This window comes from Vanessa tameamea, chromosome 21, assembly GCF_037043105.1.
Source record: "Vanessa tameamea isolate UH-Manoa-2023 chromosome 21, ilVanTame1 primary haplotype, whole genome shotgun sequence".
Taxonomy (NCBI): Eukaryota; Metazoa; Arthropoda; class Insecta; order Lepidoptera; family Nymphalidae; genus Vanessa; species Vanessa tameamea.
The window spans coordinates 7,717,371-7,744,714 of record NC_087329.1 but is presented as its reverse complement, the minus strand read 5'-3'; the positions used below and the strand labels follow the sequence as shown (position 1 = coordinate 7,744,714).

Below are 27,344 nucleotides of genomic sequence, written 5' to 3'. Positions count from 1 at the left end.
CGGAACAGTAGTTCATGTATCAAAATTTATAAATGAAACTGAATTCATATTGAAATACGCCAAAACACTTTAGCCGTTTTGCCGTATATAATATATTCTGTAGATAATAATAACAATAATTTATAGTGCGATTGCGAAATGTATATTACGATTATCACCAGGAACAATGAATTCAAAACGTTTTGTTTCGGAACTTCATCATAGTATCTCATATTGAAAATAAAAAACAAAAATTAAATTGAAATGGTGCTTGCCAATAAACCAATATTAACCTAGTCTTCAACAAAGCAACAGTCATATCTAGTCTTGAACTCGTTCTCCGCTCAAAGAACAATATTTTTCTTGATCCAAATAGTACAAGCGTTGTTGAATCGTCATTTTAGAAGATAAAATTAAATGTTAAACTACCGGATCGGAATGTAGTTTCGAACATTACCGTTGATAATATTAAATGTGTTAAGTGCGTTACGTTATTTATTCGATACCTTTAACCGGTATCTTTTACTTTGAGGTCTGTTAATAATTGTTACATAAAATCGAGAGACCAATCGAAGATACGTCAATAATGATGGCGCGTCGGAAACTTTCGAAAGCACTAGCAACGTGGATTGCTTAAGATTGTTTTGTATGAATTGGTTTATTTATGTTCTAGAAAGCGCTGAAGAATTATTGCCTTATGAGAAACGTGTATGTAATATAATTTCATTTTGAAATAGGAATCTCTTTTATTTTTTAACTAAGCAATAGGTCATATGTTAACGTCGTTTGTGTGATCTTCATTCTTACATATCGTAGCAAGGCTGACGGCACAGCTGTAAGTCACCATGGCCTTAATCATCGATACTGTTAATAGTGTGTGACTTTAATCAAAATATTTTTTATTCAAGTAGGCCTTTGTGAAAACTTATAAATCTTCACGTTACAATATTTTATTGATCGTAACGTTACGTCTGGTTAGGATTGAAGATTCTACCGCGACGGACCAGCAAGAAACTCAGTAATTACTTTTATTTTCAAATTAATTAAACAGTCGACTGTATATAATTAAATTAATGTCTTGTATTTGTTGATTTCCATACAAAAACTATCATTAACCAATAAATTAATTAGTTATGTTACTTATTCATTACAGAGACTAGATTCGTTCGTTAAAACTATTTATTTTCAGGTATACTGTTTAAAAATGCAGTCTATGTAATGTCATATGTGAAAAATTTGATTCAACACTATGAAATATATCAAAACATTTATTAAAACACATATATATTATGTATGTTAAATAACTAATAAATTAATTATAAAAGAGGTTTAACTGAGGTCTAATCACAAATCGAACACGATTTTGTCATTAGATGCGCGCGAAAACAATCCAAACTGTCGGCTTTAAATACACGTACCATTAATAATTCGTTGATAAATAATCTTGTTAGGTTTTAATAGCAGAATATATATAAATGTTGTACATTAAGACGAGATGCCCTGTGACACGTGAATTATAGTTCAATTTTGCGCTTTCAAACTTGGTCAAGGAATCTACGTGTGTCAGGCGTACTAAACACCATTGGAGAGAAGTGAAAATCCGAATTTTAGCTTAACTAGGATTGAGCGAAACAGTGGGACTTTTATAGCTGGTACTTCTCTTATATAACGACAAACGCATTACAATTATTTTATATTGCTGAGACATCTTTCTAATAAACACAGTACTTCTAGGACATTACGTAGATATAGAAAAAACCATAAAATAATAGTTAAATTATCTACATACCGTTTTGCTTTCTTATATATTTAAATTTGAGTTTGAATCTCAATGGAAAACGCCAGTAAATAATAATTCACTTAATGCAAATGTTCCATTTTATAATATTACAAAATAAAATAATGTCAGTCGTGACAAGCGGTGAGAATGGCCTACAAAAGCCACTAAGACCATGATGCTTTGAAACAAGAAAGTACAATACGAAACGCAGATAAGTACATTGAAAATTGATAACGAAACCGAGTCAAGATTACCGTGACCATACGTCCCGTATTCAGCGGGACTGTCCTGTATATAATCCTTAATTCAAGGCTACAATTATTATAAAAAAAAACATCCTGAAAAACTGTTTTTTTTAATTAAATTAGTTCTTTCGAAAAGTATAGAAAGCTAGTTGAGAATTAATTATTAAATAAAATTATATTCACGCATGTTTAAGCTATCACATTTGTAGGCGTTCCGCTCTGATGAAAGAAATAAATTGTAAAGTTAGAAAAGACTAACTTAGTTTAAAATACGTAGACTTCATGAAAGAAAGAAAATTCCTAAAAAAAACTTGGTCATATTTTTTTTAGTTTTATTTAACTTCGCCTGTTAATATGTTTGGTTCTAATCTTGCAACCGAATCTTTAACCGGTTCCCATCTTCATTGTCACAACAACACAAATTAGTATGAACATATAACATATTCCAATCGAAGTAGGAAAAAAGATAAACAAGCCTTAGATTTACGTATTTTATGCGATTTGGGACTGAACTATATTGTGCACTACTAAGTTCTTATGATTAATATATCTTTATTTATAATACAACACAATTACACTTTATTACTTATATTCCTTTTAATTTTTCTTCCAAAATTCCTATAACAGTTTCGTCAACATTCAAAACGCCATTTTATCGCAAATCTATTGTGTATATCATAGATTAATCATGCTTTTCTTCTCTTATGGTTGGAATAGAGTATATATATGAACTCAGAATAATACGTTTATAAGATTTTTTTCTAATCTTATAAGCTTTTAAAGTACGACCTCACGATTTTATAAAATTTACATTAATTATAATATAAATACAAAAAGTCTTAAGCTGCGTACATTTTTATTTATAGAAGCCTTCCGCATGTAATTTAAAGCATTACATATCCGGTACTAAAAATAAACTGTAACGCATTGTAATACGGTTCATATTCGTCTATCGTCATATTACACAGATAAAATAAAAAATATGCAAGGGAGGACTGTCATGGGTGGTCGCTGTCATCTAGGATTTCTTGGATGCGCGTAATAAATAAACCATTGACAGTTACAAAGTAACTAACTCCCTTTTTATAACGACCTACTGACAATTACATGGCAATTTAATCTGACTTAGCTACCGAATAATGGTTACAAGTAGAAGCTGTCATTGCGTGGACGCCTTAATCGGTCTTATGGAAATATGGAATTTAACAATGATGTATACCAATATTATAAATGCAAAAGTAACTGATTGTCTATCTGTCTATCTGTTTGTTGAAACTAATAATTCGAATTTGATGAAATTTGATATGAAGCAAGTTTGAACGGAAGGACATGGGCTACGTTTGTATGCTTAACATTTGACGCGAGCGAGACCGCTGGCGCCCACTATTAGTGTTTAAAATAGATTCATTTTGGTATATTCAGTATTTATTACGATTTTTGAATAGAACTACTCAAGCAAGAGAGGTATGTTATAATACACCAATGTAATTGCACACACAGGAGCGCGCTTTATACATAACATCCTCATAGACAGATCAGCAATCTGGGTTCAGGTGCATGACCAGCGTCTTTACTTTCCGAAAGCACGAATTAACACTGCTAACTTCCAAACTGAGGACTGCTAATGCGAATTGTATAATCCGAGATTTAAACCTACTACTATCAGAATCTAAGCCCATATAGTCTAACCACTAGTCCCACGACACGGTTAATCGATATATGTACGTATGCACACAATTTTACAATTAAAGAATAATTCAAATATTACGTTTCTTTTAAAGATGCGGACGTGAATTTATGTAAATAAAAACACTTTATACTAAAATTAAAAGAAGGTTAATGTTATTTCACGGTCATTGATTAAATTCTTTAAGTGCGATCCTAAAGGTCGAAAAGGATTTCAATTCCACATATCCAATACAAAATTAAAATTAGTAATTTAGTAAATCTGTCAGTGCAAAAAGTATTTATTTATCTTTTTTTTTTTTTAAAGAGCTATATTAGGCTTTGGCAATATTGCAATCGTAATGCGAGTTTAAAAATCTTCAAAATAAAATGCTGAACTTTTCTTTGCATTCGAATACTGCATATATTATACATTTTTTCGTAATCCGCAAGCCACTTTCTTTCGCATGCCATTCCAGTCGCGATTCAACAAGCGAACAAATTGAGCTTGCAATTAATCATCATTGAAATTGAAATGAGGAAACTTATTTCATGGTTAAACCTGATAAATGAATTTCTTTAATATGTAAAAATTAGCTTTGTTCTTCAAGGAAATAATTAACTTTCTCTTGTAATAAATTACTAACGCGCTCATTTCGTTTGACATATATGTACATTTAAGTGGTCATATTATCTGTTAACATTGGCCAGCGGAAATTTTCGCGTAAATTAGCCAAAGTTGAAATATGACATAAAGACATGAGTTTATGATATCATGTATTATTAATACAAAGGACCACAATTTTGTTTCAGGCGACATATTATAAACACCAAAAATAATAATGATTTTGATTTTACACTTATCACTTTTCACTATTTTAACCATTAAATTAAGAATTCCCAATATTTCTAATATTGATACTAAAATTGCAAAATCCTGCTACAAATTGTATCACAAATATTATCTTAATTTCGATAAGGATTTCGTTGATGTCTTTTGTATTACGCTATTTACAATGGGTATTGTTTATTATTGTTATATTTCTAAATCATGTATCTATCTATTTGTAGATATATTTTTTCTATTTTACGAAAATACTCAAACTGATTTGTCTTTTAGATGATATAACTAAATATCTTAGGTATCTTAAATTCTAAGAGTATAAAAATGTTTCGATTCATTTGAAACATCTCGCTTAAAGGATATTAAACAGTTGCATTTATAGCTTTGTTGTTTACTTCGTCTCCTGATAACTATTAATCGTTTATCTATTTCTTTTATATTTTGTAATAAGTAAGTAAGAAACAACCGCATACTTTAATTATCAATTTAATATTCTATGTAAGCACGTTTTAGTTTCATTACATGTGGCGAAGAAAACGGAATGACTTATCACCTCGGTACTGACAATATGCATATAATTATTGACCTGAAATCATGTTATTATTGACCAATGGCATGAAATAAGCATTCTTTTAACAAGCATGCTTATTTGCTACTAGTTCGTGTGTTAAGTTACGACATGCTCTCTGTGTACGGACATATATATATACAAATAAAAATACGGACATAAAAAGCTTACGAATTGTGCATACTCCTGAGATACACGTTCGTTGCAACTTGTGCTAGTTGGCACATAACAATAGTTTGTTGCAATTTAGTAGTGCTCTTTTTCTCAATTAAACATTTTTCGCAAACACATACTATATGTATGCTAAGCAGCTAAATTAGCTGGCTTCAAGCTACGAGTGCTGTAAAAACCTTAAAACTTTTCTACTTTTACCAATTTAATAATGAGTGTGCTAGTTTTACGCCTACTCTAGTAATGTACCTTAACTGAAAAACCGATGTGCGAATTCTTTGCAGTAGCACATAATATGTGTTTGCCTAGAAACTTGAAGTAGAACCTTTAACAGAATCGACAGAATCGGAATTAAATTTACTGTTTAACTTAAGTAGTACAGTATTTTGAAAATCTTTATCGTTTATATTAAAATTTTTGATACTTATGAATCAATATGCCAATGAAGTACTTTTTGTTGTTTGGAAACAAGAAAACAGTTTGATACATTGATGATTGAATTCTTTGTAATTCAAAACAATCGTTATTGTATCCAATTAATACACTTGTTTATTGATAACAATTATTATAATATGAATAATTATTATTATTTATTATTTTTCGTCGCGTTTGCAATGCGTTCAATGTTAGGAACTTCAAATTATGGCATATTTCCCGTCCGGTCCCGTGATATAATTGGTTTTAGAATAATGTCACGCTTATTTTGAGAAAATTATCTACAAATTAATTTCATTCGACGCATAATTATATAATGCGTATTTGTTTAATCATAGAATTCGTATCCGTAGTAATTTTAAAAGTAGAAAAATTAGGACGTTTGAAAATTAATAGCGTGTTCAATACCAAAACCATTACTTATTACTTTTAATGTATTTAATTTTAAAATCTCTGTTGCATACGTTTATTGTACAACTATAAAAAGTATTTAAATAATAAATTCTTCTTTTTATTAATCACATATTTATATAAATATAAATATTTTATATAAACATAAATAGCAACATCAAATATATTTTCAACTGAGTCCTTTTTAATAACTTAATTACCCTAAAGTCTTAAAACAATGTTTAAATTAGACGAAATCCACACTAAAGTTTACAAAATTAATTTAATAATTTCAAATAGAAAGTCGAAACTAATTAGACGAAATTGCTAAAATAAACTACATGAAGAAACATAGTCAGTAAGATTATTTTTAAAAAGTAATGTGATTTTGTTTAAGAATATATTTATATTGCATTGAGATTTGACTGGTATTTTGATAAAAAACTTATCGTAAAAGTAAAATTTGAAACGGTCATAAAACTTCATTGTTAATAGAAACCTGTTTATAGTAAGTAAATTAATATCGATAACAGTTAATTTGTTTCCATATTAAATATACTTTTTCTTATTATTATTATTAGAAAGTTTAAAAATTATTCGTTTTACTTATAAATGCATGTAGGATGTCCGCAATGTCCTAGAACGTGCTTATCATTGTTTTTGCTACATATTTAATTCGTAGAAATACATTTAAAATAACTGTACAGGTAGTTAACTAGGTTAACATATTTAAGATATCAAAAACATTGAACAAAATGAATATTTTATTAAAAATGGTGACCGTATAATTTCATAAATACGAAAATGTATTTGTTATTTGGATTATTTTTCTTGTGTCGTGATGTTTACATATGGTTTATGGGCGAGATCTAGGCTAGGCTATTTATTGATTAAAAAAAACGAATTAATATAATTTAGGTTTACTCATATTACCATGGAATAATTCCAATTTTCAAACTGTTTTAGACTATTGGGTGTTTTTAATTAAAAGTTTAAAATGAGAATATAATTAGTAGATATTTTAAACGATTTTTTAAGAAGACAATTATATTTATAAACTACACTAACTGTTAATAGAATACCTATTTAATTGACGTTCGAACGCAGTTTGAGACTAGATATTTAATATTCAGATGTGAAAGGCACATACAGACTATCTCTTAAATGTATACGCGAAGAATATTACAATATTGGAGTGCATAATGTCCATATAATATCTCGAGAAAAATATAATAACAAAGTTGTTAAGCTATATTGACATATGTATATAAAGATTTACGGTACAGAATCTTTAGAGATGGAAATAAAGTACCTCTACCTTAACTGTTATTACATCATGGACAAGTTTCTCAGTACAAATTATATCATAATATTATCTACATAGCAAACATTCGAATATAATTACTGTCTATAGGAACACGTTCTTAATACACATTATATACTCTATCGAGAGGTCATACGAGTTGTTTTTACTAACGATATTGTTCACATACCCGCAAAAAACTCATCATTCTCAGTTTTTTCTTCCAACATGTAATAGATATAGATTCCATTGAAATAACTTCCGTTGTATGCCATAAGGCATTTTTCGGTTAAGAAAACGTTACATTTCAACTTACTAACGGTACTCATTATTATTTTTTTCGGGTTACAGGTGCTTTTCGCAATTAAAAGTGTATACTTAATCTTAAACCGAATAAAGAACAAAACGGAATCCGTTTTGAAAACAACGCAACTCACCGATCGATCCGTTAAAAGCACGCAACAATCCTGGAAATCACAAATTATATCAAATAACACTTTTATTTATCTAAACTTTGAAGCACTTGTCCTTGATACCAAAAGCGAACTTTTCGAAAGCGAAAAGTTAGTTTTAAGAAGTTAATAGTTGTAGACACTTGTAAGTGAACACCAATTTAGTAATTCGTAATAAGGTGCAGTAACACGTCAATCTCTCGCGACAGTCGGCGGTTCACTGGAGGAAGAGAAGTGAGAGACACGTCACTAGCTGCGCCCGCGCCGAGCTCACCTTTACTTATTGTAGTATGACAGTATTAGTTTTGATAGTTGAAGAATTTAAAATACTTAAAATACATCGTTTAAGAATAATTTTTCAACAATTTATTTACATTTTTTTGATTTGTTTAGTATAATTATTACTAATACTTTATTATAATTATTAGAAAGGCAGTCGCTTGTATTATATTGAGATTTATTTTATTTATAAATATTTAACCGGTTGGATAATCATGTTTAAATAATCATAAAACAAGTAACTAAGTTGTGGTTAAGTAACTTAAGAATAACTTACGATATTGTGTAAATAAAGTGCAATGAAAAAAAGCACAAAGTTCTAATGCAAACAAAACAAAATAAAACAAGAACAGAAGAATCTTGAAAGTATCACGAAGCATCGAGCGTCGTATACCCGTCGACATCCCGTGGTACGGCCTCGATATTCGGTAAACGCACACAAACACAACACTCCAACTAAATATTCCACATTCATGAGTTCTACAAGAATTGTTTGCCAATGATAGATGATTGCAAAAAATAATCCACACCTTCACATTCTACATTTGCTGCTGTCGTATAACACAATACCTCGGGCACTACCTTACAATTATCAAACGTCTTCATCACGTAATTGCTCTTACCGGTACAATTATTATTAAAAATATCTTTATGATTGATTGATTTTTCGGCTTCATTCGCTAAGTAGTTCTAAGTATTTAGTATACTTATAATATTAATGTACTAGAACTGGACATTTTACATATCGAATACAAGTTGTAGACTGTAGTAGATTTAAAACTTCCTTGGAGTTCAAGCTTGTTTCATGCAAATAAGAATTTTATTAAATTCTGTGGTTTGGCCGTGAAAGAGCAACATACAGATAAACAGACGCAGTTACTTTTGTATTTATAATATTATTATAGATTATAGATAAAGTCAACTTACCTACTGTGAATCAAATTAAAAAATGATGGAATTTTTCTTCAGGCCTTCAAGCAAGTCCCAGATTGTCTCGGATTTCTGCTTAGGGCATCGTCGTCGTACATAGATCTCTTAAGATTAAAAGAAATATTATGGGATGTTTTTATATGGGATATTTTTTATATAAGAATATTTTGGTAACGCGGGCTAGCTAAACATATCTCCAATAAAAGTGTTAACATAAAAACATTCACTTCATGGCATATTCACCACCAACTCAGCAGATATTCTATCGCACAACAACAGTACTCAGTATTGTTGTGTTCCGTTTTGAAGGGTGAATAACATCTTAGTTCCCAAGATCGGTGGCGCATTGGCGATGTAAGGAATGGTTGTATTTCTTACAGCGCCATTGTCTATGGGTGTTGGTGACCACTTACTATGGGGGGTCCATTTTCTCGTCCGCCAATCTATACCATAAAATACGTGATATCTACTTCAAAATGTTATTATATATCAATTAATAAATAAAATATCAAATGAATGTAATCGTATTAACAATCGACTGCGATCGCGTTCGAATTGAATGTCATAATCGGTTATTACTTAAAAGTAAAAATGTCTATTTTTCGTTTTCCATTTATTTCGAAACAGTTGCGCGTGTCTCGATTGTCGACTTCAATAGAAAATTGAGAAACTGCACGCTCCGAGATTAAATATGCATGTTATTTGTAACACGCAGTTCTGAGTACAATTTTTTTATGTTCATGAACGAAAATGACGTATCTAAAAAAACACAATTACATTTTATCCCGCGTAAGAGAACATTTTACGATAATAAGCGAGTAATAAGGTTGGAATACACGTATCTTTTATTTTTACTCTAATACAGAGGCAAGGTGGATTAATATTTTAGCGGTCTATGTATGTATTTTATGTTCATCCGTTCTTGTATAGTTTCTTTAAGTGTCTAGTGATATTTTGACATGTGAGGTGCCGTTATCTTCGGTCTTATGAGTCCTGCGTATGGCATAGATGTCATATTAAACCAAAAACTAAGGTTTTTTTTATATAATACGCTATGGATCGAATTTGATATCAAGTTATGGTTTTCATTTATAAATTCTACTCTACCAACAAACAAACCAACTTTATTATCTTGGTGTACGTTGCAAACAATTTTACTAGTGTGCGTGTACTTAGCGGCCAACAGATGGCCACTATTTTTTTCAACGCGATTTCATCTTTCTCAGTCTATCGAGACATAAATAATCAAAGATTTCGTACTTTACGTATTCGAGTTTTACTTTTTTTAACTTAATTTGATATATAACATTTGAATAATTAGTTAACTTTTTGCTACATATGTAGAATATATAGCTAGAATATATTTGAATAAAGAAAAACGTCATACACGTATAACACGCGACATTGCGAGGGAAAATAAGTAGTAACAAAAATACTGTTTTTCACGAAGGCAATTAAAGTCGTGGACGGTTTATAGTGAGTCGGTCGAGTGACGATAAATTCATTCATTATATTCTAAGTGTGATGAAAGACCTGTCAATCGAGTATATATATTTATGCTTCCTCCGGTATTTTAACGACCGATAACTTCAAATAACTATGATTTAGTAGTTATAGCCACATATTATTATTATCTCATATTAAATATGACATAAAGCAGTGATTCTCAAAGTGGTCCAGGTGGACCCCCAGGGCTCCACGGGAGACTTGCTGGGGGTCTACGTTTAGTGTTTCTCTCAAACTGTGGTTACGGACACATGCCAGTAGGTGGTCCACGAGAAAAATAAGTTTGGGAACTACTGACGTAAAGTAACATAGTGTGGTATTAACATATTCTTGGTGGCAGGCCTTTGTGCAAGCCCGTCTGGGTAGGTACAACCAACTCATCAGATATTCTACCGCCAAACAGCAGTACACAGTATTGTTGTGTTCCGGTTTGAAGGGTGAGTGAGCCAGTATAACTACAGGCACAAGGGACGTAATATCTTAGTTCCCAAGGTTGTTGGTGCATTGGTGATGTAAGGAATGGTTAATATTTCTTACAACGCCATTGTCTATGGGCGGTGGTGACCACTTACCATCAGGTGGCCCATTTGCTCGTCCGCTTACCGATATCATAGAAAAATAGTGTATAGAAATATAAATTATATAGCAGATAATTCACACAACTAATCGAACTTTCTTGACCTTTTTATAATATCGGCCCAAATATACTATTGAAACTACTAATAACAATAAAAATAGTCTTGCTAGTATACTCTGTATATCTGGATTACACACACCTTTGTTTCATGTGACTAGGGGGTTCATTCTACTACAAAATTATGACTTTTCGAAAAGTAATCATAGCCGTTTCCATATTCTATTAACACAACAATCTAGTTGTGCTGTTCGGTCGAAGTTGGATCGAAATAAAATTAGGAACGTATCATTACCGTTATAGATTAGTAGAATTTCCCCTCAGTTACGACTTAGCTGAAGTTTATTTTTCGAGGAATAGTCGAAGTAGAATCGAGGACGTGACGTCGAAAATCGTCAGATAAATATGTCTTCAGCACCGAGCATCAGATTTAGCTAGTCCAGATTTGAACCAACGATCTCTGATTATGATATACTAATTCCATAAATTGTGCTATCGTAGCTTAAAAAAAAACTTGATATATATATGATCTAGTAAACTTATAAAAAGTAAAGATTATATAGCGCATACATTACCTGAAACTGCCAAACGTCTAATTTACATAAACGTCATTGAATCATGTGTACAATTTCTCGCTGTCCATTACTAACATATTGAACAACTGAATAAAATTGAGCTTAAACTGTTTATCATTCATAGACACAATAATTCTTGTCCAGTGGTCTTCAAACTTTATTGTGACCGATAAATAATTAATTATATCAATTGTTTTATTGGTGTTGCTATTATTGCAATCTGCGAGAGTTATTTCGTGAAATGGAACGGAACTGGTACCTGACCAATAAGCTTGAGCGGTGCTACAGTCAGCTGTCAGACAGTACCAACTCTTTTTCTGAGAGAATTGAATGGGAATGTTGCTTAGTACCAAGATGAGATGTCAGATATTATCACCATATCAAATACTGTATGGCTCATTTTTTTATTCTAGTAACTATTTAGCAGCTTCACCCATTAAGAATTATGTCTGTTTAAAAAAAACGAAAGATCGAAATCATCATGATATAGCTTCTTAAAATAGCGGACTAGTTTTGTTTAAAATCAGAGTCCTATTTACTCCATAAATTAATCTTTATTTTTCGGTGGTGAAGTAAGGGCTGGGTCGATGCAACCCACACATAATTTATTCATTGTATTACATTCCATCGTTTAGAAGATCAAAAACGTTGTAAGGAATGTCTAATAGTTCTTGCAGAAACTTCACCATGAGGCAGCTCATTATCATATCATATGCTCATACAAAATCCCTAACTTTGTATCTCGGTAAATACACATATTTCTAGTTACCAAACATAGCTTATATATTCAAATCCCAGCGAGCCAAAATCAGTTCGTTCATGATGATTTGAACAGTAGCAGATATATTAATCACAAGATAAACTTTGAGCACCGTTGATCGAAACAAGTGTTTGTGAGTAACGGATAGCTTAACCCGGGGCTTCAAAAATATTCGACCTGTCAACCATTGGTTTTTTTTTTTCGATCCAAAGAAAGTTGGTCTATGTAGGTCGCAAGTCACAACCTGTCGTGAGCTCACCCAAACCGGTCCAGTAGATGGCGGCGGTGATGGACGATAAGTAATTCTTCGATTGATTTTATTCGACAAGTAAAAACAGGCATATACGATACAATCTAAAAGTTTTATATTATTTTGTTTTAGAGACTTGACAATTCACGGATTTTTTTGCATTATTTTCATTAATCAATTGACTATATGTAAGTTGGATAAGCAATTAAATTACTTTAGAAAATGAGTAAATATAGACTGTCAGATGTGCTACTATATTTTCTAATTAAAAATTCAAATCACACAATTTAATTTCTCTAAAAAAATATATTATTAAATTAAATTAATACAAACTAATATTTTAAAAATGAAATGTTTTATTTATTTACGATTTTAAAATACTTTCATATAAAATTAATCATGAAATGAGGTTAAATATAATTTGTCAGGGTAAAAATATCAACGCTTGCGGTTTTATGTTTTTTTTTAATAGATGAATTATTAATATATCATAATATTCTTTAAATATATGTCATAAAGGCTAATGTCACAATCAAAATGCCAGACGCTTCTTTTTTAATTTATTGCAAGTCTAATTTAGTTTTGAATATATTTTACATAGAATTATAATAATATTTTTGTCGAGAGGAAAATTGTTGAAAACCTGTTGCTTATCATATCGCAATTGAAAAAAACAAAAACTGAATTTAATGACTACATTCAACCAATAATAAATGTTTATAAAACTTTATGATATTCATTAATTATTTTAAGTTGATTATATCATTTGATAATAAATGATATTTTTTTTATTTTACAAACTTATGTCCTTTACGAAAAGTGGTTCTTTAAATAAACTGACGAATTTTCATTTTATATCTTTTTACATAATTATTAGGGTAAGTTTTTTTTTTATAAACAAACTTCAAAATTCAGCACAATTTTCTTCTAAAGTTTGTTGTTGTATAAATTTTGTATTTTCTAAGATAAGGGAATGATTTAACAGTAGTATTTATGTATGCTATCTGCAGGTTGCAGCAGCGAGAGATCGGAGGCTAATTGTATTCTCTAACAAGAAATCTTACCAGCTTTAAAATCCATACTCCGGGTATGGATTTTAAAGCACGTTGTCTTTGTTTCTGAACGTGAACTCTCTCCAGTCGTCTTGGTCGATTGCCAGGCTGTTTAGGCAGATTATATGAAGAAGTAGAGATGTCTCGGTTAAGACGCCTATCAAGAGGAACACAATATAGGTAGGCGGACGAGCTCATGGGCCACCCGATGGCGCTGTAAGAAGTAGTAACCATACCTTAGATCGCTAATGCGCCACCGACTGTAATTACACTAGCTTACTTACCCTTCAAAAAGGTACACAACAATATTGAGTAAAAAGTCTGATGAGTGGGTGGTACCTACCTATAGGGGCTTACACAAACTACATCCAAGAGACGATTTAAAAAAAATATATCAGTATAGTTGCGCACTCTTCTGAATATTTCTCCCATTTATTTACATGTGATTAGCGAAATAATTTCCGAAACTGATATAACCTAATGATCTTTACGCAAATAGTTGAATCGAAAAAGTCATCGAAATAATTTATTATTATAAAAGTGAAAGTAACTCTGTCTGTCTGTTGCTCATTCTCGACCAAACAACTTTACTGAATTTAATGATATTTGGTATAAAGCAAGCTTGAAGCACGGAAGTACATCTAATAGACTATTTTTTATGCCTAACACCCCAATAACGCTAGCGTAGCCAAGGACGACAACAAATTATTTAAAAATATATATATACGGGAATAACACAAATAAAACACATTTTCAACTTATTATAAACATATTTTAATTATTTTGACACCGTCAATTTATAAATTTCGTAATTATTTACCAATAAACTGTCGTACATTTTTAACATTCTACAAGATTAACATAAAACGTTTCAATTTATAACTACATAGGAGACAATTGTGTATAAACTTCTGCCGTGTTCCCCGAAAACCAAAAAAAAATGTAATTGTATTCATTATGAATAGTGGAACATTACCAGGTATGGCATAGCAAGGTCGAAACATTTTACGAAGGCAGAGCGTACTTCGATTTAAAAATCGAACCATTTTGAAGTAACAGGAAAATAATTGTTAAACCTTCGTTTAAAAAAGAACACCAGAACATTCCACTATTTATCGAATATCTTAAATCTAGTACCCAGTAGTACTATGACTAGCATTATTTAACGCATGACACTGATGATTGTCAATAAAAATAAGTAAATAATAATTATCAAATGCTTATTTCATAGTTAAGGTATTGCCAGATAACAAAAACATTTGTTGTGAGAAGAAAAACTAATTTAGCTGAGCTTTTTATTGTTCAAGGCCAAAATACACGTATGCATGTTAAATACGATTGCAGGCCATACACATACCTATGAAAGAAGTTTTAGGAATGATTACATTTGTCTTATACTAACGAGCAGAAAATACGCTCGGATAATAACTTAATTAAAAATAGTGTATAATAGAAATTGCATTACTTTTAATAGTGTGATGAAGACCGCTATTATAGGAGGCACACAAAACTATACGCGTTTTGATTAAGTCTAATCTATTCGAAAGTGTAAAGGTTCGAACACACCTTTGCTAGTGTCAGTTTAGCGCCTGTGATACGTAATGCCGTATAATGTTACTGTCACATAATTGCGACAAATTTAATGTTTCTGATGCTGTAGTCTAGTCTAGGCTAGTCTAGTAGCGCAAGTAACGCGTTTGACATAAAAAGTTCTCTGTCATTTCAACTACGTCACGCAGGTGTGTCTGACTCATTAACTTCCGATCAAAAATTTTACATATCACATTATTGTTCACTGCGGAACGTTAATAAGTCCAGATAGTAATTAGTATTATTATTTTATCTACGTTAACGATTAATTTTATAACATTCAATTACAACACTATTCAATCAAATAAATCCTGTTATTTTAGGATTTTTTCTTTGTCACATTCTATAAAATAAATTTGAAATGACAATACAGTTATGCCATAATTCATGGCATAATTCATATCAGCATTAAGAAGTAATTAAAACATGAATTTAGATTATCGTCTTTGTCACAAGAATAAAAAAAATATATTTAGAAAATTATTCATTTTTATTAGGCCAAATGTGTACCAGAGTGCCACAAAAATCATTATTTATTCCAAGAAGTACAGATAAACTTTTAGCAGAGAGATTTAAAAAAAGAATTGGCGCAAAATGGAATAGTAAAAAATAAAAAAAAGCACGATAAAAACAGAATGTTGCCAGAACCAAATATATAATGTAAAATTAGCACAAATTTAATTTAAATTGGCAAGTTAATAAACAACAACATTTTCTCGAATTCTACTTTTACTTAATCGTTGTTTTTTCTCATTCTCAGAATTCTTAAATACGTACATTTGAACACCAATGAAAGCCATCTGCAAAGATTTTTTACAGAGTAAATAAATGTACCGTTATACTTCAGTGCTATGCAACATATTAGATCTAGAACTAGCTTTAATTACATTCGCTAGGTACTTACTTTCGAACGCATTTGTTTTTGTCGCAAAATCTTTTCCACATAAATTAAATTACTGAACTATTTTTTCATAAAGATCGCATGCGTTTTGTGTTTACCTTGCAAATTATGTTGGACAGATTATAAAAACAAAATTGTCTTTGGAATAAAAATTTGAATTTAGTATAAGTCCAACAATAATGAGCTCGGTATATTAATGAAATGTTCTAAACTTAAAAGTTAATATTTATCAGTTGTAACATGCCAAGATCTATAAATTGAAAAAATAACCATGCTACTTGCCCTCGACCAGTATTATATAGAACCGTAAAGGTACTTGTAACTAACAACGAACTAATATTAATAAATATATTACAATTAATATTAAACACGCTATTAATTGAATTTTATTATTAACATGCATTTAATTTGAATTGAAGAACATTAAAGACTTAGTGTAATATAGTGACATTTGTTTAACAAAGGCCCCTACCCAAAGGGGGCGTCGACGAATAGATATTAATCAACATCTGATGAATTAGGGGCCTCCTTACAAGTAGTTTACCAGTAATACATTCTAAGCATTGGTCATGAAAATTCAATTTAAACGCAGTTGCTTCGAAATAATTCGATTATTCACTGGCTGAATATCTCTATCGATAAACTTATGATTTAATCGTTAACGATGAACTTGAAAAGGTATCCGTATTCTTAAACAAACACCGATTAACTTTATAGAATATATATGTGACGATAAATGGGGTACATGTTTTTAAAATCACTAGACATTGATATTTTAAAATAAATATTATTCATTAAACCTCTATTTAATTACAGTTTTCAACACACACATACACGAGTTTCACAAATACACAGCCCTATAATAATAATATATTGGTCACTCCTAAGACATATCATTTGATATAGTTGAACCATTAATATATTAACAACGAAGAATAAATTAATAATTAAAAAAAAACTCGTCCCCGATAATGGCAATAAAACGTTAGGTATATAAAATGTCAGAGCTATAAGATATAAAAAAGCACGATTCAAAATGGCCGGTATGAAATTAGTCACGAGTGGCTGTAATAATTAGACGTACAATTTCGATTATCGTTAAAATTACTTTACTAACGTCATCGGAGAGCCTAACTTCACACCGGTCAATTTAAATTGCGTGTATTGTAACCGTCCGACGAATTTGACTGACGGGTATGGTCTACATTAAAATTACGCGTCGACCATTTGTTGAATTAAATAAAATATTATTTTGAAATACTGTTTCACTAATAGAAAATAAAGATATATATTCAATAAATAAAAAATTAAAAACGCCGTCACCGGCAAAATCAAGGTATGAAAACGGTTATGTTAGAAATATAATTCAATATTTAAGCAATCTGATCAAAATGTATCGATGACGTTTAACGGCGACAGCGGTGTTCTTTAAATCGCACAGATTATATAGATTTTGCTATTTGGTAAAAAATAATATTTAAAGAGTTTATATTATTATTAGGATTCCTCCTTTTCAAAGATAATTTTAATTACGAAGTTGATATATTGAATTTACAACTTAGTTTTATTCTATTGTGAAATTCGTAAGTTCGACCCAGACAGTTCATAATTTTAATACTCGTTATTAATATTATAGAGAATATCATGAAAATTTTCCAAAAAATTCTGCTACTACCCACAGAATAACTATTGTTATAGAATGTCTATTAATCCAATGAATTATACCACTTCGGACCCTCATTCAGAACTCTCAGATACATAAGCACCTAGCAACATATGTTGGTTTGTTTGTGATCGAAGTGCCTCAACCAAAGACCTAGCAACAATTTCAGAACATGTATAACACAACTGTACATTTCGTTTTCGTTTAAACAATTGTTTTCATCCCACAGCGCTAACTTCCTCCCGTATTCCTTATATGATACTAATTTCATAAATATTTTATGTAAATTCCTGCTCAAAAATGATTTTCTATGTTCATCGACGTCTTCGCTACAAATACTACAATTACAATTTCTATCTACTTCTATTAAATTGGAAGAATCTATTAGTCTATTGTTATCTTTTCTGGCAACACTATTATCCTTAGCACGATTTGATACATCGTTAACGACAATTGTGGGTATGTTGTTTCTGAATTCATTATTAGTACGGAATGATACATTTCTTTTTAGCTTAGTGTTGCTTAAATTACCGCTATACTTTGCCCTCTTATAACATTCTTTGAGAAACGCAAACGGTATAGAGTCATCGATCGCTTCATCCGACCCGCGACGTGAACGATCTCTATTGCTAATAAATACATCATCATCATCTTCATCACAACTTTTCATTCGATTCAGGTTCTGTCTGATCAAAACTTCCTTCCTCAAATTTCTGATAGGATTTTCTTGCCATTCATTCGCCGTCACGCCGAATCTTCTCTGGCGTAGTTTTGTATTCACCAAGTTATCTTCATTCAATCCCATTCCTTTTGCCTCATACGATATACTCCGATAAATTGGCACGGCGAGTTCCAATGTACTCATATCGACCTCAGTCGCAGCCCGTCCTAAATGTCCAAACGAACTCTTCGTGGTGTCTCTGTATTCATCAAAATTCTTGGAATAAGTCTTCTGTAACTTCCTGATCTGCGGAGTCACCTTCCCACTTTCCGTATCGATACCCTTAAAACTCTCTCTCAGCACCGAGAGCGCCAAACTGTTGCCGAACGTCGAATTCGTCATATCCAAAGATACGTGCCGACTTCTCGCTCGTACCGGAGAAGCCGGTATATCCTCGAAGCTCCTGTACTGCTCGAGACGCAAGGTCGATTCGACTTCCTCGGAACCGATCGTCCAATTGGACGCGGAGACGTCGCCGCCGTCCGAACCGACGGAGAACGACTGCAGATAATCGAAAATCTCGAGACCGCGGTCGAGCGAGATGGACCGCAGCAGCGGGACGTCGTGGTCGAACCCGGAGTCGGGCTCCAGCTCGTCCCGCTCCGCAAACTCGCTGCCGAGCCACGCGTCCACCTCGCGCCGGTTCAGGTCGAGCTGCAGCAGTTCTCGCCGGAGGTCGAGCTCCGGCCGGACGGCCCGTATTTCGGAGAAGCGTCTGTGTAATGTCTGCGGGGCGGGGCGTGCGGGGGCGGGGTCGGGGGCGGGGTCCGAGTGTCTACGCGGGGGCGGAGGCGGCGCCGGCGGGGGCGGCGCCCTTGCCCAGCGCCGACAGCGGCCGGCGCGGGAACCCGCCCACGGCGATATCAGACTCAGCAAAGAGCTTGCGAAAACTGCGGACGGACATGCTCGCTTAGTACACATCGATCGGCCGACTACGGAATGAACGACCGTCGTCTTATCTGTGACGGGTTAAATGACACTACTATGCTCGGTGACGAGTGCTGTAGTTGTTACGATTTGCTACTCTAATAGCTTATATTTAGTAACATAAAAAAATATAAATAGTCCTGAATATTCTTCGTGATCCTGTAATATAATTCTTTTATTTAAATTTTAATACCTTGATTCCACGAATCAGTACCAAGGGCCGAAAGAGATCCTCGGCGGTGGTGACCGGCGACCTTCGTGGCGGGTAGTCAGCGCCAACCAGAATCTATCCATCGATATCAGGGACGGGTTCAACGAAAAATAAAATAAAAATTACAAAACGAAAAAAAAAAAGTCTTGTCTCGAGATTTTTGTAAATAGAAATAATAAAAAAAAAATGATTACGTTTTGAGCTAAGCCAACAGGCTAAAATTTTAAGTCGGAAACTGTGTAAATTGCAAGGAGTTCAATAGTAAAAAGAAGTGTGTTTTATTTAATATGACTCCATGCAGGGCCTATAAATCAGTGTAACATATTTATTTTCTATCAGAATAACTAAGTAGCATCAAGCTACAGAAAAAAAAAACCTCGAGAAAATCGTTGATTGCCAGTGACAAAAATAAAATAAAAACACTAAAAAAAATCGACACACAGACTAGCCTTGCTTCGTATGTAGTGATATGAATTCTTGTACAAAACTGCTGAATTATGTTAGCTGATTGAACGACACTAAATATGACACTAAACAACAACAAGGGGCGTGGTCAAGCGGTAAAAGCGTTTAGTGTATTTACGTCCATGCCATTCCGTGCGCCGTGCTCAGTGTTACGATGATTCCGTACTTTGAGATCTCTTTCGGCCCTGGTCGCATTTTCCGTATATTTTTTTAAACAATAACGCACCTAAAAAGAATTGAAAAAATTTTGATAAATAAAGCCGAAATTCCATGCGTTTTTTCACCCAATGATCATATATCGTGGGAAAAATGTACCAGAACCAATTAGAAGCTGCGTTGATGTTCATAAATTTGTTAAGTATATCGTATATAAATATATATGTTTTAATATTGATACCAATGCGGTGATCTTATATATATATCCTGCGTGCGTGTCATAAGCGAATGTATTGAAATAGTGATATATATCAAGTAACAGATAACATAACATATACATTTTATTATATATGAAACTTTTACGGCGCGATGAACATTTTATGGTTTCTGTTCTTACAAACGATATATTTTGTCTCACTTCCGTCACGTGTAACGTTAAAAAATATTTAGTGACGTAGTTTTGATAGAACATTAAATAATGGAAATTCGCCCCTTAATTAAAATTCGACGAATTGATGTACTGTTAAAATACGCTCATATCAATATTTAAGAATAATTTAAATAGCATATCTAGGCGTACAAATTCGCAGAAAGTGTTTTTTTTTTTACATTTTTCTGCTGTCCATACAAATATAAGACATTACTGATTTTTATAAATCTCTTCTTTATTAGGCGTTAAATAAATAATTACAGTATAATGTTATTTAATGGTTGTATTCTCATATAAAGCTCAGGTTTGATGTTATTAAACAGTTGTGACGTTAAAGCCATGCGTAAGCATCCTTGTTGTTTCGATACCACCTATCAAAAATACTTATTATTACATATATATGAGCACCCTGTATATTAATAAATTAATCCCAGTACATGATGTTAGGCATGCAAAAATATTTTTCATATTTATAAACCACGTGCATACTTATTTAATGAAAAATACGATACCTCGTATATACGAGATCTGAAAACGGGAGATGGGTAAATATTTACAATGAACTACTACGAATACACAAATGCCAAAACCAAACGAAATACACCCTGTACTTTCATCTAGTTCTCACAGTTCAAACGATCATATTTATATTTGGTTCAATTAAAATAGCCTCAAATGAGAAAGCTGGTTTTGTTATAGTGAAACATTTGTGTACTCGTCATGCACGAGGCGAGGCCCGAGAGCGAGGCGGGGTGGGGGGCGGGGGTGTACTCACAACTTCCGGATGCCGCTGTTGCGCTTCCAGGGCGCGTCGTCGGGCTCGGCGGGCAGCGGGCCCTGCACGGGCGCCTCGTCCTCCTCCGCGCCCGCGCCCAGCGACGGCGGCGACGGGGACGCGTCCGAGCTGCGGGGCGACATTCCAGACCTTACGATCGATTTCAGTGGCGGGAGTCAAGACAGATCGGCTTATTTGACCTTGAGTTGACGTGATATCATCGCGACCTAAATAGTCAGTTTGAACTTTCGTGTAAGTAGTTAAATGGAGTAGTAATTTATTTTAATAAATAAATAAATTATGTTATATTTAATAAAGACCACTCGTAGAGCATAATCTAGGAGCTCTACTACTCAATCGAGTGTATGTACATTTAAGATTTGTTTATCTTTACTCCGCCTGCCACTGTAACCGATTGTCTTATATATATTAATGCAAATTCATCAGCGGGCTCAGCCAGTGCGTTATAAATGCGAAAGTAACTCTTGTCTGTCGAGTAATAGATATTACGCTTTCACGGTCGAATCACTCAACCGAATTCGATGAAATTTGATACGAAGCAAACTTGAATCCCAGGAAAGGACACAGGCCTTACACCTCACGCTGTAAGCGACAACTAGTTATGAATAAGTTACATAATGTACATAATAAAATAAATTAAGCAAATACTAAAAAACTTGGTTGATCCCAATTTTACAACTTAACTTTTTGTAATTGACGTGTCCATTTTATATATAATACACTGGATATTATTCCTGTTCAGTTGAAACCATACTATATAAAGTAACTAAGAAAAAATTATGTATTTTCAAACGACAATTTAATGTTGAGCTGGAAGGTGTTAATTGGCACAAAGGCCGTCGCGAGTGGCTCACCTGTCGGCTTGCGGCTCGGCCTGCAGCGCCTGCAGCTGCTCCTCGGCGCGGTTCAACTTGAGTTTGAGTTCGTTCCTCTCGTGTAATATGGCGCGGAGCTCACGCACGCTGAACGTCGGCTTCGAAGACTGATCTTCGTCATCCCCACCGTCCGGTAGCGCCACCCCACATGAAGTGCACTTCTGGTTCAAATTTACAATATTAATAATATTCTTACAAGATCTGTAATAAATCATGTTTACGACATAGTCATAATATCAATAACGTAATATCAGTTTATTTTTTTTAATTTCATCTAAAGAATATAAGTAATAAATATATATATAATATTTTATAACACTTTTAAAGTAAACTTAAGCTTTAAATGTGCGAATACGACGAACACTAATTAATTTAAAAAACGAGTTAATATATTGGTCATTAAAATCAACCTCTCTATGTATTTTATAATAAAATAAATGTCTTAAATCTTGATATAATAGTAAAAATACGATACATAAGTCTACTTGAACTTGCAACGCGGAAATTTAAAAAAAAACATATAATTATGTTGCTTTGTTAATTGTTTAATTTATTTAAACAATGTGTTTATGCATGTGTGAGAGAGCTTATCCATGTGTGTGTTTAGGTTTTTGTGTGGGTACGTATATTTATATGATTGAATTTTAAATATTAATAATAAATACAATGCATATACATAGTGACAAATTAAATCTTTCGCCTTGGTCATAAATTATTTAAATCCGACCTCGGATAAGAACAATTGTTTTTATTCGTACTCCCCCATTAGATAACAAGACAGAGACTAACTAAGATAAATCTTATTTTGCGATTCACTTTTCCCGACTACATAGCGTCCAGTTTCTAAAATGCTGTTCATTGTCAAATTTGAATTGAATCTGAGTTGTAATTGGTCGATGTCGGTGATGACGTAATAGACGACCAATGAGCGATGTTAAGTATTTATTTAGATTAGTAAAGATACCATACAGATAAGGCAGGCGGCCTTATGTTTAACTTTTAATGGTATACAATCAATTGAAATAATATTTAAATTTCATTACCATTTGCTCATAACTTAAGAAATTGACGTTGTGCTCATAATGCTTTTATATTATTATTGAATAACTTCTTATGGGACAGTAAACCGCTTCGTTACGTAACGCGTTACGGCAGGCAGTGAGTCATCTGATAGTAATGGATTTCCCATGCAGAAATCGGTACTGTAAATAACAATTTGGTGTTACCCATAATGATTTGTGACTGTTTTTTTTTTAGTTATGTGACGTATGTCTGCCTAGGTTTAGACAAACGGTACTTGTAAATGACGTAAGCCATTCGGTACGACGTCAATGTTTCGCTAACTTTTCTAAGATATTATATCTCTAATAACACGAAGTTATATGGAAGTATACCTTAACTAGCTTGCATAAAGTCCTACCAGCAACATATATAGGAATATATTGTATAGGGTGGTATTAGTGACTATGAAAATACATAAAATGATTATTGTTTCGACTACATTATAACATCGTTTTAAAAATAAATTTTCCACAACAACATAGATAAGTTATTTGTATGGATTTTTTTTAATGTCCTTCATCATTCGTCCTTAGTGACATCAATGAGATTTAGCATATTCAGATGTGAAATGTCGTGCCTTGATTGAAATTGGAATTAATTCGATAGCAACACAAACCTAGCCGTAAGGTTTATACTTCTTAGACGTCACTCTGACTAATTTAGAACTTAGGCTTTTCATCTATATTATATTAATATCTTGTTAAGAAAGAAAAGTGGCCCTGAAGTACGAAATTATTAAATTCTGATACGGTGTCTGATATGGTTAAATCAAAACAAATCAAAATATACTTTATTCAAGTAGGCTATTACAAGCACTTTTGTATCGCCATTTAACAAACTATTTAAAGTAAAGCTACTGTTAAGAACCATGCACACGTGATTGTCTAAAATAAGATAGATAGGGATATTGTCTTTGTTTTTTAGTTTAGTGTATCTATAAAAACTTCAAATTGACTTGACTTTTTTAATCAAAGATTTCATCGATTATACAACCTCCATTTTGAAAAAAATAAACATGACCAACTTTTACTACAGTAGAGTGAACTGGCAGAAATCGTCACTAACACAAAAAACACTATGCTTCCTCCAAGCGACCTTTCCCTCTTTTTTATAAATACTTTTATTTAAACTTATTTATTGTTTTTGTTATTTAGGGTAATTTTAATAACAATTATATTTTATTTTGTCTATTATTTAGTACATAATATATAGCGAGAACAACTTCGTTCCACCCAAGTGTCCCACGACACTCGTGGTTTAAAAAATATATATACATTTATCATCATTTTTTATTAAATGTAAACGATACACCAAGTGAAAATTACACTGACCACCCGAACAATGATATTACACGATGGTTGTTAAAACAGGTACGATTCACCATACACGTATTCTATTATCATCTTTGACGTCGCCTATATTGCGTGTGTTTATATGCGAGTGAAACCATACAACTGAAACCAGTCCCCAAACGTTTGTGCTGAAATTTAACACACACTTTTGGTCGTGATTGTATTTACTGTATTCGATTTATTTATTTTTTTATTGAAGAGGATTCATTTGAGCATAAATAATTATATTAATGATAAAAAACCGTAGACTCAGCAGTTGTTGATTTCCAGACAGGATATACATATATACATTTAATTGTACTTTATTGACATACTCTGTGATTAAAGTGGTCGAAAAGAGTAACTACTGAGTTTCATGCCGGTTCTATCTGCTTTCCGAACAGGTGATTCAAACGTTTTATTAACCTTTTTGAATGGTGACTTATTTCTTTTAGTTTACTTCATTTCATAAGCGTAAAGAAATGACTGAAAGTCAAGTAAAACTAACGAACCATTTTATAGTCTTAAACAAAATTACAATTAAAATTCTAACGGTAACCATTTATTAATTTTTAGATGAAAAATTTAAAAATGAATTAACCTTATTCTGTGCATCTGATTGCTGAAGGACGGCGATATCACGCTGTTGTGATTGGACTATTGCGGTCAGCTCGGTGCGTTCCTCACATACTAGACGCATCTGAAATATTTAACGATGGGTTAAATTAATGGGTTAAAAAAGAATGGTTACTTCTGACATATATAATAAAGTAATAATAAAGTATTTATTATTCATAATCTTTTGACACCTTATACTCTGACATTACATAGTTCAATACATAGTTCTATTCCTTTAATAATAATAATATAATATAATATGTAGATGGTACAATGCTATACATTATTGAGTCAGAGTGAACGTCTGTGTCCGTGCTAGTATAAACTGTGTTACAGACACAGGCGCCTTCCTCTTACAGTTCATTCACAATTCTCTGCACTATGTAAAGGTTTTGGTAATATATACATCTGACATATACCGCTAATTAATTAATCAACAGTTTCTAAAATAACGACTCAATACTGAACTCTAATTGGTTGCTGCTCACAGTGCCATCGGCTGTCATTGACAACGATAAAGTTCAAATTAGTTAATCTAACTTTGATCACCATTCCAGAATACAGAGGTTAATCTAATTGATGCATATTTGAAAGGTGAATTGTGTTCTCTTGACCGACCGATGAAAAAAAGCTGCATGAGTTCTAAAAAGAACATATGTTGGTAGCAATAAAGAAAATAAAAAAAAGCAACCTTTTGGTAACCTTGGGCTTAGTCGTCAAATACTCCGATAGACACTGGCACAAAAGTAAAATAAAAAATAAACTAACAGACTGTAAATTTGCTACGTGTGGGCTAAGGCCTCCTCTCCCTTTTAAGGAGAAGGTTCGAAGCTTATCGTTGAAATTAGACACATGCGGTTTTCCTCACGATGTTTTCCTTTACCGAGGAGCACGTGATGAATTATAAAAACAAATTAAGCGCATGAATATCAGTAGGTCTTGTCTGTGTTTGAACCCGCCCTCATCGGTTAAGATGCACGCGTCCTACCCACTGGGCCATCTCGGCGCAAAAGTTACATTACATAAATTAAAAAAGACAACAACATCAAAACATTAATACCTGATTTTGTAGTTGCTTATGTTTTCGTCGGAGATCACGGCTGACCTGCGCTAGTTTCTCCACTTGACTCGTCAACTGCAATGTATCCAGAACAGCCATATTACTTTAAATTCTATATATTATATGAATACATATATATTACTAAGTCTAAGACCAAATAAAATAACGTAAAATGTCTTATCAAGGAGACGTATGCTACACGTCATACATAAACAATATATGTATGTGAAAACTCTACATAGCTTTAAATTCGGGTACAATCTGGAGTATATCAGATAGAAAAAAAAATATATACAATGTAGGTTAGTTTCGTATAACGAAATGTGTTTATTGATATTGCCTTTGAAATGATTAGATACGTCAATCGAATGATAAGAAAATGTTTTGGGGATAATGATAAGATCACACGTTTTCATACATAACTATACATTTCAATGATCATTTATTTTAACTGCGTAGTTTAAATAAGGATCAACGAATTGTTTAAATTTATATATATAAAAATATTTGTGTAAAGACAATTTATAATACCTAAATCTAGCCAGATTGTGCGCTCAACTTGGTGGTAAGGCTTTCTTGCACACCCGTCTGGATAGGTACCACCCACTCATCAGATATTGTACCGCCAAACAGTAGGTACTCAGTATTGTTGTGTTGCGGTTTGAAGGGCGAATGAGCCAGTGTAACTATAGGCACAAGGGACATAACATCTTAGTTCCC

At 32.5% G+C, this 27,344-nt stretch overlaps 2 protein-coding genes across 5 annotated transcripts in view; both read right to left on the bottom strand.

Moving 5' to 3' along the window:
• Nucleotides 1–8,075, bottom strand: part of LOC113395607 (zinc finger CCCH domain-containing protein 13) — an 82,941-nt gene extending 74,866 nt beyond the window's left edge. Inside the window, exon 1 of the mRNA XM_026633240.2 lies at nucleotides 7,818–8,075. The gene's annotated coding sequence lies outside the window, so the exon portion shown is untranslated. The remainder of the gene's footprint in view (nucleotides 1–7,817) is intronic.
• An 11,272-nt stretch (nucleotides 8,076–19,347) lies between these two features.
• The window catches only part of LOC113395612 (RILP-like protein homolog), a 30,702-nt gene continuing 22,705 nt past the window's right edge, over nucleotides 19,348–27,344 (bottom strand). The window contains exons 4-9 of one of the 4 annotated variants that reach the window (XM_026633249.2): nucleotides 26,625–26,699; nucleotides 25,548–25,646; nucleotides 22,533–22,714; nucleotides 21,658–21,786; nucleotides 19,814–19,906; nucleotides 19,348–19,583 (exon numbers count right to left, since the gene is read on the bottom strand). In XM_026633249.2, the coding sequence (XP_026489034.1) occupies nucleotides 19,828–19,906; nucleotides 21,658–21,786; nucleotides 22,533–22,714; nucleotides 25,548–25,646; nucleotides 26,625–26,699 (564 nt within the window). In that variant the 3' untranslated portion in view covers nucleotides 19,348–19,583; nucleotides 19,814–19,827. Of the gene's footprint in view, nucleotides 19,584–19,813; nucleotides 19,907–20,491; nucleotides 20,523–21,657; nucleotides 21,787–22,532; nucleotides 22,715–25,547; nucleotides 25,647–26,624; nucleotides 26,700–27,344 lie in introns of those variants that run through there. The other 3 variants (XM_026633247.2, XM_026633248.2, XM_064218333.1) reach the window with 3 other exon arrangements.